This window comes from Rhamphochromis sp. 'chilingali', assembly GCF_963969265.1.
Source record: "Rhamphochromis sp. 'chilingali' genome assembly, chromosome: 6".
Classification (NCBI taxonomy): Eukaryota; Metazoa; Chordata; class Actinopteri; order Cichliformes; family Cichlidae; genus Rhamphochromis; species Rhamphochromis sp. 'chilingali'.
In genome coordinates, this window is record NC_137933.1 from 30,133,080 (window position 1) to 30,154,056 (window position 20,977).

The window sequence follows — 20,977 nt, forward strand, 5'->3', positions numbered from 1 at the left end:
GACTGAGGCCATCGCCACACCAGCTAACTGACACCATTATAGTGAATCACCTGTTTTTCCAGTCAGAGTGACTGTGCCATTGGGAAGGGTTGTGTAATCGGAATTGCATCACTGCCAAATAGAGGGGGGCCTCAGAGTCTGGGAATCCTTTGGCCTTCTTGGCATTCAAATCAACCCGACTATCATGGGTATTCTCCCCTGGATTTCTTTTCTTTTGGGGGTTTTTATTTTTTGTCTTTATATGTTTTTGTTATGGGTTATTAAAAAAATAAGTCTGTTTTTTTTAAATAGATTTACAGTGAAATGGCTACAAATTCAATAAATGCAGCCACTTTCAGCATGCTAAAATAAAAAATGTTGCATGTACTTTGGACCTTGAATGTTAATATTGTCACTTATGTATAAATTGGCTTGATACTGATACACTGTCGTTTCTATTTGATCTCTAGTGACACTTTCATCCGTGATTATATCTGTGTTCATCAGTGTCGGCCCTTAGTTGGAGTCGGCACTGCTACACTAATGACTTAACTACTATCTGCATTCATCCAAACAGTATTCAAACTGAAGATCTTGTGCTATTACAGATGGATGTGGAATTATTATGGAGAAAAGTGACTAATGGAAATTATCTGACATCAGGGATTATCCTCAGACTTTAACGAAACCGGTCACACGTGAAACGCAATCCATCCAATAAACATTTAAAACCATATAAAGCAGAGATTATATGAACGTTTAGTGAATGGCAGAGTTTATTGGTTACAATGTCATCACTGTAAAGTGTTTTGAGAAATAAGTATGAAAATCACATTGTAAGAAATAAAATAAAAGGTTTACATTTTTTGTAGACTTGACAGCAGTGCATATGAGAATGAATGGCATATTGAGCTTTGGTTATACTTTGTTACGCACAAATATGATATCATATTGGAGACATGATAGCCAAAGAGTCATTCCTGTTATACTTCCTTGAAGTCCGCTTGTAGGCCTTTGCTGTCCGGATGCATAGTTGGTGCATTGTAATGTAAATTCTCCCATACAAATCTGCACAGTCACGTGGGGTCCACCCAGGTCCTTGCACTCACTGTCTGATGATGAAATTTAAGTCACTCGGACCTGAGCGGACCATAGCAGACAAAGCACAATCAAGGCTTTAAATCCACATGTTAAATCCATCAGCTCCCCAGTACAAAGTCTGATGTCTGATTAGACTGATTTGGACTATTGTAAGAGTAGCACAGGTAATGGGCCAGGAAGCTCCCTTAGCTAAACCAAACTGAATATTTTCAGTTATGAAAGTGAATCTAATGTGGACTTTCTCTCGTCGTGTACTACATCTGAGAAAGGACAACTTCAGCAAACTTCTTCACCTTATTCTCCCGACATTGTCCCGAGCTCTTATGTCTTGTTGTACACTCAGCTGCGCAAACTGGCTCCATAATATCTTTGTTAGAGCACTATTTACCAGAGACTTGTTGAAAGTAGGATGTGTCATATTCTGATCCTGGTCTGGATTTAGCACGAAAAGCTCTTTGTCTTTGAAGGCAAACCTTGCAATAAATGACACCATGACTCAATTCAAAGTAAAAGCTGTGCCTCAATAAATGTTGTGTTTCTGATGCATTTGTTTACCAAAGCTGATATTCTCCAAAGTTTGTCTTACTTGTAAAGCCAAAAGTCTGTATGTATAATATTACAGCTGATTTCTAAAGCTGCTTGCAAGTGTAAAAATTGTTAAAATCTTTTAAATGTGAATTATTTCCTCTGACTTATTAAGAATAGCAGTGCAAAATGGAAATGGTTAAAATACAAGCCCTTAGAGTAGGTTGAGCTATAACTCATCCTTTTTACTTGAGTCATTTTTAAAACGGTTCCCTATAGCAGATCTACCCCTACGCCACTGGCTTTACATAACGAGATATAGATCAGCTCGGTTCTGTTTCTAGACAAATTGCAGCCCTGTCAGAAGGAATTGGGTAAAGAAAAGTAGATGGACAAATGCACATTCATGCACAGAGATCTGTTCGCGCCTGTTTGTCTGTTCAGAACCTGCAAAGCCTGGAAGAACGACAACAAATGTGGAGTGAGTCACATTGAAACTGACAGGTTGAAAAATAAAACGTAACATATTGCTGATATTTCTCTGTTTTCTTGAATTCTGCGCTGGATAAATGTTCAAAAAATTATGTGAAAAGCTGAAAGAATTGAGACAGCAAATATTTCTTTACCAAAGGGGGAACTGAATAACTGCAAATTAAAAAAACAAACAAACAAGAAAAGTATTTATACTTGACAAATTGTGATTTTAAACATAATAATCAGTGCACCCTCTATGCAGAACCTCCTTACTGTCTCCATAGGAGTTAAGAGGGTAAATAGCAACTGCGTGCTATTAGTCAAGTGCACTTGATTAATTGATCATCAGCAAGTGTGAGCACTGCTATATAAGTAGAAGTTTTGGCAGTTTACTGGTCCAGAGCATTCATGTGTGTGTTAACAAAATGCCACGATGTTCAGCCCAGTGCAGTGCTCAGAAGTTGGAAAAACCCTCAAACTACATCTGAGACGCTACAGGCCTCAGTATGTTAAATGTTATCGTTCATGACAGCACAATTAGAAACATACTGAGGGGCCGCCAGAAAAAAACCAACACACACACACAGTGGCGTGTCTTAGGTCCACAAAGTTGCATCTGAACAAAGCACAAAACTTGTGAATCAACTTTGAACCAAGCATCTTCACTTTGCTCTCATTGGTCCACGGTGGAGATGATGTGGCCATCTCATGACGCACAAAGTGGTCATGATCCACAGTAGCATGTTTGTGCTGGTAAGTGGTGTTTGGGTTTTGCCAAACCCCTCATACCAAGCATGAGGTTGAGGGGTGATCACTGGGATTCATTTACAGGACCTGGGGCGTTGCAGTCATTGAGTTGACCATGAACTCCTCTGTATTGAGGTTTCTCATGTGACATCACGCACACATTGCTCAAGAGTTGTTTGCCTTATTGGGTGTGATGCCATCACCAATTATTGGGGAAAAATATGTATTGACTGTCAGCGGTTCGCAAAGATTGCTGACTCTGGCTACTTGCTGATTGCAGTGATTACTTGAATTTTTTGTTTGTTTGTGTTGGTCTGCAAATACTTGCTAAGCTGAGCTTGGCAGAACATTAAAAAAATTCAACACACACTAGAAATGGTTTGTCTTCAAAGTAAAAGCTGTGCCTCAGCACTACAGCCAACATGCTTCATAATGCGTAACTTTTATTTTGAAGACAAACTGTCAATTTCTGGTTTGTGCTACACTTTTCACAGTTTCATTGCAGCACAGAGAGTAGTTAGCCAGTGTTTGTAGATGGGTAATTTCCATTCAAAGTAAATGCTGTGGTAAGACCTTAAGAGAGGCTCTGGATAAACGCATGACTGCAAACATAAATGAACTGAAGCGACGCTTTAAAGAACAGCATGCCAAAATTTCTCCACATAGATGTGAAAGGTTGATAAAATTGTAAAAAAAAAAGTAATCACTTCAAGTTATTGCCTGCTAAAGGTGGTTCAACAACTTCCTAAATCATGGGGTGTACTTAGTTTTTTTTTTTTTGTTTTTTTTTATAGAACCGCATAAAGTCTTGTGAAAACTTTCTTTTTCACGTGAATATCAGACAAACAGTGTTTTCTCATTTTAATGCCTTATAAAGCAGATCAGATGATAGTCGAGCCACAACCTGCCTCGGTAACCATAGCAACCTGTATTTGAACAAATCCTTGAGTAGCAATGGAGTTGTTAGAGGCTGAATCCATATTCTAAATAGAAAACAAAAGCTGTGGTCTTTACTTGAAAACTGCAGTGTGGGAGTAAGTGAGGGTTGTAATGCAAGATCAAGTCCGAGTATTGGCTCAGAAACGAGAAGTCTTACACAGCCACGTTTGTTTTCAAGTACCCGTCAAAGCTGATATCCATATGACAAATTGAGCCAAATTATGGTGGTGACTGTGGTTTGGCTTCATATTTTGAATAGATTCAAGTAGACTCCCTACTTCTAGTTAAGAGGCTGATATGGTCCAGGTTCACGTCACTCAAGATTTTCAGTTCCCGGAAATATTAGTAACAGCTTGAGTAATTTTTTCCGTTAACTTTTATTTACTTAATGTAGGCAAACACAACAAAAAACAGGGTAATGATAATAAATGATCATGCTGACTGTGTTTCACACTGCCTCATTATGTTGAATGTGTTGCAGTTGTGGGACTGTTTGCCTCTCTTCTTCGCTTGCATGAAACTCGACACCTGCACAAGAGCCGCTGCCGACAGAGATGCATCACCTGCCTGGCTTAGCTGCTTGCCAAGCTCGCTCTCTCTCTCTCTCTCTCTCAAATGCACATGCAAAAACACACAGGCACACAAAAGACTTGGAGTTTGTGACCTGTGGCATATGCAGTCTGTCACCTAACCCCACCACCAACCAGGTGGATAATTATGCAAGCAGGGTTTTTTTAACATGCAACTTTTTTCCCCCCACGTAGAAGGGTGTGAATGTTCTATATCCTACATGCCTTTTTAAAACCAGGCAATAATGAAAAGCAGTTAAAGTATAACAAGTTTTAGTTTTATGGATGTTAAATTATATTTATTTCAGCATTTGTAACACAGCCAAAAGCCAAAAAGAAGAAAGACTGGTTGTTTAAAGTGTTATCCGACACATGACTTTTCTTTTCCATTTTCCAATTTGGCCTTTAAAAAAATAAATAAAATAAAAATCTAAGATAAAAAATACAGTTGGTTGACACCTGTAAAACCTCCCTCCCTCAGTCACACTTGTTTCCAACCTGCATTTATCAAAACTTCCTCTGAGACTTAAAAAGACTAAACAGTGGAGTTTGAGTGTTTCTATCTCTCCGATACTAACAGAAGAAAACACCACAGGCCTCGTGGCACACAGGCATAAATATTCATTAACAAGTTTACCTTGAAACCAGATGTGTTTGTATGTGCATGTGACTGTACTCCCAAAGGGTTTCATTTTTTTTCTCCTATGCACTGATGCATTTGAAAGACTTCCAGCATCTGCTCAGTCCGGTGACTCTACTTTAAAAACATTTTACCCAGCGTGAGCCTGTGTGAACTGGAATGCACATGGTGAGCAGTAAGCAGGGTCACCACTTGACTCAGTTGCACTCAGAGAGAGAGAGAGAGAGAGAGAGCGATATTTACTCAGTTCCTCGTCCAACACTTTCCACTGACTCTTTCAACCTCCTGTCCTCTGCAGCCCCATTCATGCTGGCTGGATGATGATGATGACCTCATTTCTAACTGTGCTGGTTTGATTGTGTGTGTGACTAAGCTTGTGTGCTTTAGATCAATTTCATTTCTGCCTGATGAATAGTCAAGAGAGGGTCTAGAATGCCTTGTTTACACTGCGTTTGCCTTGGATATGAGTGGTCATAAAAATTGATTTATTGGCAGCTGAGGTTATTTAGAAGAAAAGGCTGGCTTGTTCCAGATGTACATGAAATTGGTAAACACTGAAACTCATTCATCATGGAATAATTGTCAGGACGACCAACCCTACTTGTGGGAGGGTGTTTGTGTAGTTGAGAAAACATTAACCGAATATATGAAACACTTGAAAGGCCAGTGGAGATGAGGAGCAATGGAAAAGGCCAGCAGGCTGTTAGCTGTGCAAGAGGTGCTAAAAATGAGCAAGACCGATTTTTACAGCGCTTGGAGGGTGGTTTCTTTTCGATTTAGGATTTTAGAACATCAGCACAGCACCGAATTATAAGGAGTTGATTAAACGGTGCCCTTTCGTTCTTCTCAAAGCTTCAAGCATTTCCTCCTGTGGTTTACCTCCAGTAGAACTCTCGCAGCCTCTACGTCGATTATTGTGTGAGCTTACAGATCAAGTTAGAAAATGAATCCTTACATTTGTGTTAGATGATAGAACGCACTTGTTGGCCAACATCCTAATAGCTTTGTCTCACATGAATGTAACCACTGCTTGTACTCTTCTAAGTGTTTTTCTGTGTTATTTAATCAGTATATATTTTAATTCAATTTTAATTCAATTTTTATTCATAATGCTAAGCTGTAAGTTTTTTTTTTTTTCTGAACCAGTCTGCAGCATTCAGACTGAGAACCACTGACAAAGATGCTAACTTATGCCAGCGACTTTGAGTTTAAGAGCCAGTGTCAGCATGTGTCGCCTTATAATAATTCAACTAAACCCACTCAGAATTACTATGGTGAAGCCTGACAAAGTACTGCATTATACAGCATGGTCATTATTCGCTAGCAGTGCATAAAAAATGGATGGATCGCAATTTGTAACCTGCTCTAGGAGCACATTAGTTTTTCCACCCTGGGGCTAGAGTGTAAGTTTTAGCTTTTGTATGTGGTTTTCACTGATTTTTTTTTTTTTTTGGCTATCAGACATGGTTAATTAAAACTTTGTTATCTTGGTATTTGTTATCAAGCATTTAAAAAGGGGTTTCTTTTTAAAAAAAAAAAAAAAAAAAAAAGAACAACAACAGCGATTGCTCTCAATCTCCTAGGGGCATGTGCACAGTGAATGTTACGGCATGATAAATACACGCTGCCTTTGTGCAGTGCTTTGGGTCAGAGAATAAATCAACTTTTAACTTCAAATTAGAAAGTGATGTGTTCATCTGGAACAACAAGTTGCTATATGTTACTATGATAAACTGAGAGGCAGGTGGACTATGTGTACATGGGCTTTGCACTAGCCCAGTTTGGCCTTGTGTAGGGTACTAACATGCTCTGGTCAAATATCGAATTGATTGTCTGTCTGGTTCAGAAATCCTCTAGGATTGGCCTGTTTGACTTGTAAGCTGTTCTATTATTGGATTAGAGGACATGTTACTGTAATAGGGCATGGGCATTCCCAGCAGGCACTACTCTGCCTCATTGATCTATTGAGCGGTAGCTACATGTTCTAGCGCTCGTTCTAATTTTCCTTTTATCTCACGAGCTCTTTGTCTTGGAGTTCTCTACACATGAAATCAAATTCTTTGTGCACAGTTACAAAATGTAACACGCTTTCCCTTTACTCTTTCATGTTCTCTGTGAGCTGTCTGTCTCCACTGGTGTGATGCGTGTGTCAAACCCTGTGCCTCTGAGTTTCTAACTCAAATGACACAATGCTTAACACAAACCATACTGACAGCTCCCATCCTTTGGCATCTGTCAGCATTTGTTCTCTTGGATGTGCATTTACTAGCTCCAGTGGAGGTCAGTGCAGCCTAATCCTTAACCCAAAGCAAGGGCAGCAGTCTTGGCAGGTCATTTTATTATTGATAGAGTGTGTCCACAGAGTTGAGATAATGCGTTCATTTAGGACAGTCAATAGGCAACAAAGTCAATTCAATGCAGTTGATTTGCTATAATAAGTGGTGACATACAGTTAGTTTTTATATTGGAGTTTAGGGATACCTGTAAGTCGCTATTTGAGATGTGTGGGATTTATTTGTCTGTGCAAATACAGGGAAGACACAAGCATGCACTATTCGATTATCAGGGCTCTCTACATCTTGTTTCTCTGATAGAGATGTAGTTTTCTTAATTTACTAGAGGTGTAGTGGCAGATGTATGGCAAAACCCCTGACTCCTGTCGGCTGGAATTACCCGGTAGTTACCAAAATATAGACACAGGTGAATCGGTGCACACCGTACCGAATAAAGCTTCCATTACAACACAGCATATCCTGTAATCTGTCATCTTTACTGTGTGTAGACACTTGGTGTGTTCTGTTATTTTAGTATTTAAGCCAGTATTATCTCACAGGCAGAATACTTACCTTAAGTTAGATTGTACCAGGTCTGTTACAAAGTGCTGTCTTAGGAATAGACTGGGTTACACAGCCTGCAGGCTTCGTAACTCACATGAATGCAAACATTAAGTAAATGTATCAGTGCACTTTGAGATGGGGGACTTTTTCCATGTTGACAAAGCTTTTGTGATGAGAGATGGAGGTAGACCATTGTTTAGAAGAGACGGATAACATCAGAACACATCTTTACACCTTTGGCAATGGGATGGACGATACCTGAATGATTAGTTTAAGAGGTGTGGCTCTTGGGGGAATTGTTTTGAAACACAAATCTAAAACGGGCCAAAATAGAAATGCATGAGTAAAGCATAAGTACTACAAATTGTCGCACAGTGCTGCAAGTAACTACAAGCCTAGAGTAATTCCTCACTCTTCAGTACTTTAAACAGGATATAGAAGTCGTATTGTCTAGATCAGGTGGCAGGAGATCGAGGGATGCACCTGGGACGTGTCTAAGCTAACACATTCACGGCGCTTCCCTTTTGCTCATGGCAATTCTGTTGAAGGGTATTAACTTCCCTGTCGGCCTCTCAGACATAGTCTTTGGCGGCAGGTACATGTACATTGTCACCTTTATTCAGGGTAAATATGATACGTAGATAAAATGCTGAAGACCTTCAGGGCTCGCTTGTTTGAAATCTGAGCTCATTGTTGCTGGCAAAGAATTTTTCCTTACTTTAGTTTTTCTTTGTGATGGCATTCATCATAGGACAGAGAATCAAGAATAAGTATGGCGTGTCGGTGCATCACAGCTCGAATATGCTGGATTTTAACCTGTGGATTATTTGGGACATTGCTGGGTTTTCTCCTTGTTTTCCTTCCACTAACCAAAGATATAGATATTGGCTTGTTTTAATTATTTTCTAAATTGATTATGGGTGTTTGTTTCCTGTCTGTGTTAATCCTGTGGATGGATTGGCAGTTTGACCAGGATTTACCCCAGCTTCTGCTCAATAATAGAGGTGATAGTTTCCACCCACCCACAATTCTAGTTGGGTAAGAGCACAAGACTAAAATGAACTAACGTTGGATCAAGTTGTTTCTTATCAGAAATGCAGAGCATTTAACAGAAAGGTGCGGATGTTTAACCAAGTATTAGGATGACTTGGGGTTGCGCTTTTGCTGGGATCAATTTAAGGTTTTGATTTCATTTTGATGTGAACATTATTTGGGTAGGGTTAGGAAAATGTAATAGCTTGATTTTGAACTGCACGCTCTTACAGTTCCTTAAATTTTCTGAGCTATGAGGGTGCCAAGTTATGCAGGATCTAAAAGTAATGACACCAGCAGACATGTTCCACCCACATATTCAATTAGAGGGCCAAACTGTACCACGTGGCTATAGACTGTAATAACCTGCAATTTTCTGGTGAAAAACGCTCTTTGATTGTAGTGCTAATTAGTGAAGGTTAAGAAATTGAAGTAAAACAAACTGTTTTTAAATTTAGATTATTACATCCCAAAATCCATGCATGAAATGTACTGAGTGGTCATAAAGGGGACTTTTATAGAACATATACATAGAACAATGTATATTAGTCATCATGTTTAGTGACACTTCTCTGAAAATCCACACTTATTACTCATTCAGGGCCAGTGCACTGTGATTAAACTGGCCCTGAATGAGTTTCTGCTATGGTTGGTGTACGTCACATGAAAAATGTTGTTTACAGCAAAGCGGTCCTGTTGAATATTCGTCGTTATGTGAGCCTGCAGTACATCAAAGGAGTGTAGGTGTAACTGGTGCAGTGGGTTTAAAGTCAGGAGGGGAACGGAGGCTTTGTGTTGAGTGTGGGAGTCTACAGTGTATTAATGATTAAGGATTTATACGTTCTCTGTCTGTGTTACTCTTACATGTACTGGTGGTTCGGTGTGTGAGGGCAGCGGCACCTTTTCCTCTGCTCGAGGGGCCTCCTTTCCTAAAAATCGCTAACGTTTCCTCACATTCTGGTGGTTTTAACTCCTCTTCTGCTGTTTGGTGGCAATTAGCTTTGATGTTTAGGTGTAGCTTTGAGAGGCAGGTGTATAAAATAGACAGAAAATGCTGCTAACTGACAACACCCTGATGCAGGTGGATGAATTGTACAGCCACATAAAAGCAGATGAGCAGGTAATCAAAGTGTGCAGGCAAACAGACGGGCCTGCCTCCAGATGGATTCGCCAGAATGGAGCGAAATTATGCCAAGAATGAAATAGCTGACTACTGTAGTCACCGAAAACAAAACTCCTCTTCATCGAATCAAGTGAAACTCGAGATGCAAGTCTTTGAGTTCTTTGTTTGGTTATTGCCATAAAAAATGTTTAGACCCATAGATTTTCTCTTTGCCTGTAAACTGATCAATTAATTGGTCTTTTACCTGCTGCTTTGGCTAATATACTACCAAATCTGGGAAATTAAGGGTTGTAATATTAGAATGTTTTCCCACACTCGTTTTTAATTAACATCTGGCTGACTAACAATATACCAAAATTTAAAAAAAAATACGTTTTTAAATGCCATGCTAACAACACCAGTCTATCCATTCCAAATTACAATAACTGATTGGATTTCCTACTTGATTTGTCAACAGCTACAGGTTCATGTTAGCTGCTCACATGACTCGAGTCTCAGGTGTTTTAAAAGATTTGGTTTTGTCTTCATATTTTTCTTCATTTTTCTGCATTTTTTTAATTTAGTTTTATTTACAGATTAGTTTAATATCCTAATGAGGTAAAATCTTTATATGTCATTTATGTTCCTCTTAGAATTTGTGTTTGTTTTTTTTTATGTCTGAATATTCATTTTTTCTTTTTCAAAACTAAATCAAGAGAGTTGCCACTTTAATTTAGGTGCATACACGATTACTGAGCAGGTTAGTTGGTACTGCATGCCCACTGGAGCTGTATTCCCTCATTGGATTTTGTTGCGGTCTAATGAGTTGGCTGTACTCAAGTGTTTTGGGGGCTTTACAATCACATTTGATCTCGGCAAATCCTTTCTCATCTCAGAGAAGCGAAAATGCACGATGGGACGCTTTGCCGGTAATCTGGCGTCGACAGAGACGCTGCTTTGCCTTAATGTAGGATGAACCTTTATATTTGCGTAATGGGCCTTATCGGGAGTGTCATGCTCTCAATCAAGCTCATCATTTGGTTTACCGTGCGTGATTTGGATTTTAGCAGGTAAAATGTTTGACGGCTATCATGCTCGGGATGTTTTTAGCCATGTTTGTTTACGGAAACAAATCGGTTCCTCTCGTGAATATGTTGTTTGTGTGCAGTGAAATGGAATTATAATTCACAGAGGATTCACATCTTACAGAAGCTCAAAAGGGTTTAAAGGAGGATAAGTAAAACATGCTGTGTGACAACCAATTTTCATATTACTGCTAAGGCTAAAAGGATTTTGTGTGAGCCGATTGTGTGGGTGTTCTTTTTTTCTTTTTTTTTTCTTTTTTTTAGTTTCCGATTTGACTCGGGACCCAAACGGTGTGTGGCTTTACTGTGCATTCACTGTGCTTATCCATCGCCAGGTTTGCCACCTGTATTGAAATGGGAGACTGCACAGAATAACATTTCAGCAGCATGGTTGACACTAATAAGATGTGTTATGCTACAGTTTAAATGTTCAAAACAGGGAAAATGCATAAAGTTGCAGTCAAAAATGGATTTTTGTGCTTGTGGTGCCATACCTCCTTTATTGTTAGTGATTGGCTGAATCTACTTGTGTTTCCCCTGTCACAGTTTTTTTGTAATATTACAAACCTTTTTACAGAAATGCTTGAATGTTGTTTAAATAAAAAGAATTTTAAAAATTCTTCAGAAAATTACAATCACTGGTGTGAAAAAGTAGCAAATGTCCAAAGAAAAACTTTGAACTATTGCTCAAGAGCACTTTAAAAGGTTGCAAGAAACTCTGGCTCCTTGGAAGCAGAAGAGGGCTGGCTCAATTGAAGGACTGGAGCGATTCCAGATATTTCATCCACTGAAAACCTTTACTGAATACATATGAAGTGAATGATATGAAGAAAGTAGTGCTGCCAGCTAATGTCGTTAAAATGACATTAATGACATCAGGGGCTGCACAGCGCTAACGTATTAACGAGCTTAAGCGCGCTGACGCCGTGCAGCACTCGCATGGGGCGATCCGCGTTAACTCGCTAACAGAGATTTGCCGCGTTAATGCGGTTATGGCGTTAACGTCATTTTAACGAGATTAACGCTGACCGCACTAGAAGAAAGAGAAACTTTTGAAATTCCATATCAAGCAGCTTAAATCCCATCACGTCAGTATAGGAATCGTTGTTCTTATGGATGCAGGTTGGTGGGAAACATGGCCATATTCCAGATCAAGATTTTAAATTATAAGCAAATCATTGGTTCCATTATTATTGTGATCGCAGCATTCCCAACTTTTTTGGAAATGGGGTTAATGTTTATCTTTTCCTCCTGTTCATCTTTCTCCACTAATGGCTGATGATTACATTTCTGAAATTCTGTAAAGTTTGTTTCTTGGCAAAAAGATAGAAAGCACTGTAAGCTTAGCAGATAAAGGGAATATAAAAAAAGACCCCAAAACAATCATGACCGTGACTCTGAAACAGATGCTGCTGATGCTTCACGCAGCGATGCAGAATTTGTAGTATTCCAGAAATCTGTTCATATACGTGTAAATCACCCTCAGCCCTGACAGGGTTCCCACAAGCTCACCTTGTTGGTTTTTTCATAGCTGATAACTGGTCTTTTAAGACAGATGTTTTCATATTGTTGGTTAGCGGGCGATCACCAGAATAGCAGCTCATATCTATTTTAGGATGGTGTTTTTGCTAGTGTCATGATCTGACACTCTTATATTTTGAGTAGGAGCCAGTTGTTAGCGGTTGAAGTGTTTGGATTGGCTCCAGGAACTATCAGCAGGAGGTTTGGGAAAAGGCTTGACTGACTAAGACGGAATACACAGCAATAAGGAATGTACAGGCTTGAAAGTCTGCGTAAATGGTTTGTTAATAGAACATTTTAACAAGTGCTAAACTGAGACACAACACATATTAACATAATGGATTTTTTTTTTTTTTTTTTTACCCAACTTGAGATGCATATCTGAAAAATGCCTGGCTGTGTTATTACCGGCTTCAGAATACCACGGTGACATGTCAACATGGTGCAAGACGAACGCTCCAATCCTTTGTGCGAGTTAATCTCACATAGGAACCAGATTTTGAGAGTCTGAGTCAGGGTTAGAGGCCAGCGGAGCAGAGGGGAAGCTGCCTGTGTACTTCAGCTATGGCCCAGGCTAACCTCTGACCTTTGACTCTCCTGTGCCACAGGGTATATGTTCTCATTGGTGACAGACAGGATGTGCTCTGTCAGCGAGGTCACGACTCTTTTCTCCCTTTTCTCCGTTTTAGTTGTGAATCGCAGCAGTGTTGAATCTGAAAGTGTACGAGCATCCTCCTCCTCCTCGTGCATTTCTAATGACATAAAACTGTCTAAGATGGATTAAAATTGCACGTTACACGCTGAAAACTATTGTTAAAGCAAGCATTTTTATAGCATCTAAGATAAAAATGCAGCAGTGTGTGAGAGGACTTTCATTATTTCATCTCAGTATTGTCTTTCTTTTCTTTTCTTTTTTAAAAAAAAAAAAGAATGGACAGATGATTGACAGCGTGTGTTTTCTTACACTGTTGGTTTGCGTGTTGCAAGAGAACATCAAGCATTCTGTTATTTCAACAATGTAGGACTCATGTTGACTTTATCTTAGATAAGTTGGAAATAGGGCTGGGCCATATTATACCGTTCACGGTAATACCGGTATAATGTTAGGCAACGATAGGAAAATGAAATATCGCGATAGAATGGGAGTAAAACGCGCATGCGCAGTGCCTTTGTTTTCATACGCACATGGCCGATTGTTGAGGAACCAGAATTGGTTTGTAAAAATGTTGCAACTTCCATGATGTGGAACTGGTTTGGTGTTTGTCCGTCAGATACACAACAAAGCACATTTTTTTGCAGAACATGCAAGCGGCCGTTGTTATTGTCGTATTTGTCGGACTAAGATGCTCTTAAATCTGGGAGTAATCTGGGTCCTAAACTCCGTATGCTTCAGGTCAAACAACACTGCAGCATCACTTAGAGTTAAAAACTGTCTAAATTCTTTCATCTTTAATAAAACGATCAGCATTGCTGCTTTACCAGGTGTAACTATAAAGTTTAACTTCCAGGCATCCATGAAAACAAAAGTTATTACATTTAACGGAGTTAGAAGTTAGCAGGAAGCTAGCGGAAGTTAGCTCGCTAGTTTCGCTAGTTACCTAAGCATGATATAGCATGTTCTGACTGAGAGATTTCTGAAAACATTCAAACGTACAGCTCTGCTATCACTTCCAACATAAATGAAGACAGGAAACTAAACAGTGGTGACGTTTGTAGGGTTACTGAAGTTGGGCTAGCTGGTATATAATGATGTGCTACGTGATCGCTAGCGACACAGCTATGTTAGCATAACATAACAGTGAAGCTGGAGGACGAACACTAACACTTTTCCACTTATAAAAGTTAACGTGAAGGTTCCTCATGGTTAGAGACAAATGCAATCGCATGGCAGGATGCTGTAAACGGACCAAACTTCAGTCAGGAGAACAACTGAGATAATCCATCCACAATACGAGGTTAGTCATTAATATACTGCAACAACATGGGAATAGATCAGCTGCCAGAGAATTCAACATTAATGAATCAATGGTACAGAAGTGGAGGAAGCAAGAAGAATGAGTTTAATAAAGTTTGATTTATCTGACTGCTTTGTTTCGCTTAATGTGCCTTATAATCCTGTGCACCTTATGGTCCGAAAAATGCGTACTGCACACTGCAGTTTAATGTTGCAAAGCACCTCTTTTTAACTTCAGTGGATATTATACATGGTTATGCTCAGGATATGTCAGCCAATTTCTACTGGAAATGCCTTTGGGTTAAACTTTCAGCAAGGAATTTGCATTTGCACTGATAAATTTTTTTATAAAGCTTTAGTGTACATAAAAACCAGCTTCTTGTTTACGTGAAAATAAATGGAAGGTTGTCTTTTTGCGCTAGTAATGTTGTGGAGTTGTATTTTGTCTCGCATCAATTATATCGTCAGTTATATCGTTATCGCAAATTTTCAAATATATATCGTGATAAATATTTTTGGCCATATCGCCCTGCTCTAGTTGGAAATTGCTCTGTTTCCTTTCTGAAGAAGGAAATTTCATGCAGGCTTTTCTTGCTGCTTCCCCCCCCCCCCCCCCCCCCCCATTGGCAAAGAAACATCAACGACTTAAGCGGGTTTTACCCACCTAGTATGAAAACAATTGTAGAGAGCTGCCTCTCTGCTTCCAGTTGTTGTTGTTGCTGCTTTTCTGCTTTAGTTTTAAATCTTTCACAGAGAAGAGACTTTTTCTTTGTCCCCAGCAGGGACCAGATGGGCCATTTTCAAAAAGTGATAAATTTGTTAGCTCCTTTTTGTTTTATGAAGCATGAAAATTTCATTGTTTATGATGGTGCAAGGAGATGTTTTCCTTAAGTATGTGTTATGAAAGAGTGATATACTACAAGAGCTTAGGTTATGCATTTTCCCGTGCATGAAGCACCACAGTGGTGCCACACTGGATATATTAGAAATATTAGAATATAAAAACAGCATAGAGAGATTTGTGTTTCAGAGACCCTCCCCTCCAAAACAACTGAAGGGGCATTCTTCTTCTTCACCATCTGGCTCTTTTATCCTGTTCAACGAGTTTCTTCCCTCTGCTCAAATTTGAGACTCACGCCTTGTTAATAAACTCAACCTCTTTGATTTTTGCCAGGTGTAGCTGCAGCGCTCGCCCGCACCGCCTGGCAAGATGGTGGCGTTGTCACTGAAAATCTGCGTGCGGCAATGCAACGTTGTGAAGACGATGCAGTTTGAGCCCTCCACAGCTGTCTATGATGCCTGCAGGATCATCAGAGAGAGGGTCCCAGAGGCTCAAACTGGACAGGGTGAGAATTAACTCTACTTGGTTGCAAAAACTTGGTTTTCTTTGTAAAGACAAAGAGAGAAGTATAAACTTTACTGGCTGTGGTGAAGACTTTTGCAGCAAAAAGCAATATGATGGAAATGTGGCTTAGATAATATTTGATTTACAAAATGTAGAGACGTTAAAGTCTCATTTGGTAGGTTTATATGTCATTTACACTGCTTTAAATTGGATTGCAGTCAATAAACTAATGCTTGGATTAGATTATGTCACAATTTTGGCTGCTTTGCTTCTGATTAAGTCAGTGGGTCTCAAACTTCTTCAGACATGAACCTTCTTTCAGACCCTCCCTCCCTCCCCCCCCCAAAAAACACAACAACTTGTTTTTGTGTATCAATCACTGATTCAAGTTGACATCCAGCGATTGAAATGTCAATATGACAATTAAATCGTGTTTAATTTGCTTTACATAAATCACATTCGTGTTAAAATTAATTTCATTGGCTCTTTACTCTGCAAAGTTAGTCTCACAGTTTAAGAACCACTGAATTAAGCAACCATGGAATCTGAAATTTTTGCCATTACTTCCATGACCCCAATGCTAGCTTTCCATTTTACACAAGTAGCAGGTCTGACTTATCTGTTCCATTCAGCAGCACCAAAGTCATCATCCCTCTTTTGATTTTCCATGTTTACAGACTTGCCTTGCGCTCTTATGACCATTGTTACAGAACATGTGGTGAATGCTGTCATAGAGGGGTCATTATAGAGTTGATGTCATTTAATCTGATCCTGGCCTAGGGAGTCATTTTCAGTTCTTTAATGTCTAAAGTAGAGTTGTTTCTTCTCACTGCTACAGCTTCAGACTATGGCCTGTTTCTTTCGGATGAAGACCCCAGAAAAGGCATCTGGTTGGAATCTGGAAGGACGCTGGATTACTACATGCTCCGCAATGGGGTAAATAAATGTAACCGTGAATTATGGATAACTGGCATCATGGGGGCGACACACGCACACACACGCACACACACACATACACACACACGCACGCACGCACGCACGCATGTGAATAACGCTGTGTCATAAACAGCATAAACTGATGCTTGGTGGTCCCAGCGTCTCACACATTTTCTAATCATTGGAGGTAGCAAAATTACAAACACTCTTCACTTAAGTAGAGGTACAGATACTTGTGTTTTAAAAAAATAAAATAAAAAAATACAGTTGTAAAAGTTGGAAGTACTGGTTTAACTCAAATAAATAAAAGGCTAACTGAACTTCCTGCCATAATAACACCATACTAATATAAAAAATAATATTAATACAAAGGAATGTGAATCTCATTTCAACCTAAATTCGAATTCTAATGAATTTATTCAGCTTGAACATCTGTTAAGTAGAACTGAAGCGGAGAAAAACTCTCTTTGCCTTTGCCTGCATTATAGATGAGTGACTTTGCCACCACACCTGAGCAAATATACGCAGATATTATATGAGTTATCATGGCTGATTTCCCATAAAGGTGGAATTTAGTGAGTGAATCTAATCAGCATCATCAACTTAAATATAATTTACCCTCAATGGAACATAACATTGACTATGAACAGCACAGCTTTGCTGCACCAATCCAACATGGTGCATTACTGCAAACAGATCAGTGAAACCTTTGCACTTTAATTTGATTTGCAGAATATTTCACAATATGAAAAAAGCAAGATTATTCTATAAATCCCATATGTGTTTAAAAGGCTTTAAATTTCCACATTATCAAATGTCCTGGAGTAGCTGCCTTCTCCCTCTGCTGTCCGGCTTTATATCTTTCCATCTCTTTGTAAAGTTAGAGCTCATTCTTTTCCCTTCCTGGGAAATACGGCAGCTGAACATTTAGTTAGCAGACACACTGTGTGACAAACTACAGACCAGCACTTTGTGTGTTTGCTGATATTTGGTGAGCTGCCAGAAATCTGAAATTACCCGTCACTTAAAAGAAAAAGAGTTTACTCCCTTCATGCGCACTCCTCTTCTGCAGTGCTAGTTAGAATCAGAAGTATTGCGACCATAACCCCTGAGTGTAGTACAATAAGTCATATCATTTTGTGTATTTTTTATGTATTTTTTCTTCCTGTTTTTTGTCTTTTTCACCCTCCCCTTTAAGTGTGTAACCATCGATTGATCCACCAGTAGATTGTCTAGTTTTGTTTAAATGTGTGTAATGGCAGGAAATATCTCCCCTCAGATGTTACCTAATGTAATGTAACAAGCCTGTTTTCAAAATATAAGAAGTACAAAGTTAAAGGTACTTGTTTTATAATGTAGGAAGGACAAAATAATTCTACTTAAATACAATTTCAAAGTCTTGATACTTTGTTACTTCCCGCCTCTGCTAACAATACTTCTGTTACCTGGCATTAAGACTGGGAGTGGGAGTTAAAGCCTTGCAGTGTTGAATATATCAGCAAAATGCTTCATTGTTTGAGTGTATTTAAACATTTTATCTGAATTTAAAAAAAAACAAAACATTTTCGATCGACATAAATTCACTAAAGAGAAATTGAAACAGCTGCCAAAAATCTCATTCAGACACACATCATGCACAGGAAGACAAAACAAAGAAGCACCCCGAGAAAATAAAAGCATAAGCTACAACTGGGAACCAAGACACTGAGAACATCGAAAGAAGATTTTAAAAGCGATCCTTAAAGAAGTGCTATAGCCAGCTTTAGATCGCTTGCCAGCTTGTTTCAGAGGCTCTGATTCTCACTGCCAAAGGCCTGATACACTCTGGTGTTCTATTTAACTGCATATCACAGCCCCTCGGTACATTTGTGCTTGTGGTTTTGCAGCTCTAAATGGTTTCTCCTCTTTAAATCTACCAAAGGCAACCCAGGTAGAAGGCATGACTGTGACCAATTATTCTGAACCAAATCTCGTCTCATTGTTGAGATTGGAGGGGAGCAGCAGGCTGTGATAGGCAGCCGTTAAATACGGTTTTCTGGCCTTTATTCTCCCCTCTCTCTACGCAACCTGGATGCTTGTGATCTTTTTCTAAGTAGTTACTTTGACTCTCTCTCTCTCCCTTCATTCTTCTTTCTTCATTTTACTCACATTTTCCCCCTCTCTCTACCTTTTTTGTTTTCAACCAGGATATTCTTGAATACAAGAAGAAGCAAAGACCACAGAAAATTAAAATGCTGGATGGGGCTGTCAAAACTATCATGGTGGACGACTCCAAAACAGTGGGAGAGCTGCTTGTGACTATATGCAGTAGAATAGGTACATCATATCTTTTGTTTTCTTGTGCTGCCAATCCTCTCTGTGTTACAAATCTGTTGAATCTGTGCTGAACCTTTATGGACACACACACAAGAAAAGAATAATCTTTCCATGTGAAATCCTTTTCCTCCTATCTCTGATGGGAATCCTTTCTTTCCCCAGGCATTACAAACTACGAGGAATACTCTCTGATCCAGGAGACGGTGGAGGAGAAGAAGGAGGATGGCATGGGTACCCTGAAGAAAGACAGAACACTTTTGCGAGACGAGAGGAAGATGGAAAAGCTGAAAGCCAAGCTTCACACAGACGATGACTGTGAGTTCAAGAAAGAAAATGAAAACACAAGTTTTCCCTATTTTTTTTATTTTTTTTAAAGTGAAGTCTTTTACCAGAAACATGTTATATATGGAAAGCGGCAGTTTAGTAGCCCACGTTCACAGCTCTCTGCGATATCTACCAGCTTTCACTGGAATGTGGGAGTACTAAATCTAAACTCCTGATCCCAGGTCAAAACATCTCACTTCCTGCCTATATTGCATCCAAGATAGGAATGCAGCTGTTATTCTGTGCCTGTGTGCAAAATCACTGCTTCCTTCCCTTTTTACTCCCTCACATATAGCAGAAGATTAAAGCCTTACTCTGTAATAAAGGTGAGCCTCACCTGGGAAGGACTGAATAGAGACAGGAAAGATGGACTTGCTTGTATTTCAAGAATAAGGGGATGTAGATTAGTCTGGTTGGGACCATAGTCTGTTTAATTTATGGTAATTATAGTTGATGTCAAATCCAAATAAATGTCCATAAATTCACTTTGCAGCATTTGTTGTCCCATAAGCTTATAATGTATATAAAACAAAGATGGAGCCACCATGAACAGCAGGTTTGAAGTCCCATCTTTAAACCTCAATTTAGCATTTTAGCCGTCTTAGCTTTCAGAAGCCAAAAGTTACGGTATTTGGAGGAATATGCAGCCCTACCAAACCTGGGTGGCAAGGTGGATCCATAGCCACAGATACCTGTTTATTAGTGCTAAGTAACATATAGGTAAATAGTTAAACTGGCTTGTAGTACAGTTAACTGCAAAGTGAGCCTCCAGCACTGCAAACACTGTTATGAGTTTAGCTACAGCGTAGCAGACAGCAGCTGCCTGTTTCAGCACCCACCTGCCACTTAAAGCAGCCACGCCCCTAACACTGCAGAACTTTTATGCTTTCGCACAATTTAAACAGTTGAGTTATAAAAAAGGGCCACGTGCCACAAATGAGGAAATTTGCTACAGAGATGACAGGTGGCCCTTTTTTTTCTTAATTGGGCAAAATGTATTTACATTTGCTTTTTCCAGCCACGAATGTGAAGATGCAATTTGGTGTTTATCAAAAACAAATACTTGTAAAAAATAAATAAATAAATAAATAAACCACACACACAAAACAAACTTGCTATTGTATATGGTGAACATTAAATAAAGATAATAGACCTATGCCTCTTTAACAAGAGATTTCTATGAACTTGTTATTTTTTAATTTTTTTAGTGAACTGGCTGGACCATAGCAGAACATTCAGGGAGCAGGGAGTGGACGAGAACGAGACTCTTCTCCTGAGACGCAAGTTCTTCTACTCTGACCAGAATGTAGACTCCAGAGACCCAGTTCAACTCAACCTGCTTTACGTACAGGTCTGGAACTTACTTTTAAATATGTCTTCCTCTCATTTTTCATTTCAGCAGTTCATGACTGTTGAAGCAGCAGTTTGCCAGTGTCAAAAACAGACACTCGGATAAGAGTGTCTCTCCTCTCCTGAGTAAAACAGGATGTGAGCAGACGATATGCAGTAAAATCCATTTTTCTCTTGTCTCCTAATGGTGACAAGCAGCTA

General features: G+C 39.3%; 1 protein-coding gene across 2 annotated transcripts in view; it reads left to right on the forward strand.

Moving 5' to 3' along the window:
* LOC308398560 (talin-2) overlaps positions 1 to 20,977 on the forward strand; it is a 99,424-nt gene that overhangs the window by 30,247 nt on the left and 48,200 nt on the right. For both annotated transcript variants that reach the window (XM_080885260.1, XM_080885261.1), the window contains exons 3-7: positions 15,680 to 15,851; positions 16,689 to 16,786; positions 18,973 to 19,102; positions 19,265 to 19,417; positions 20,635 to 20,777. In XM_080885260.1, the coding sequence (XP_080741386.1) occupies positions 15,716 to 15,851; positions 16,689 to 16,786; positions 18,973 to 19,102; positions 19,265 to 19,417; positions 20,635 to 20,777 (660 nt within the window). In that variant the 5' untranslated portion in view covers positions 15,680 to 15,715. The remainder of the gene's footprint in view (positions 1 to 15,679; positions 15,852 to 16,688; positions 16,787 to 18,972; positions 19,103 to 19,264; positions 19,418 to 20,634; positions 20,778 to 20,977) is intronic.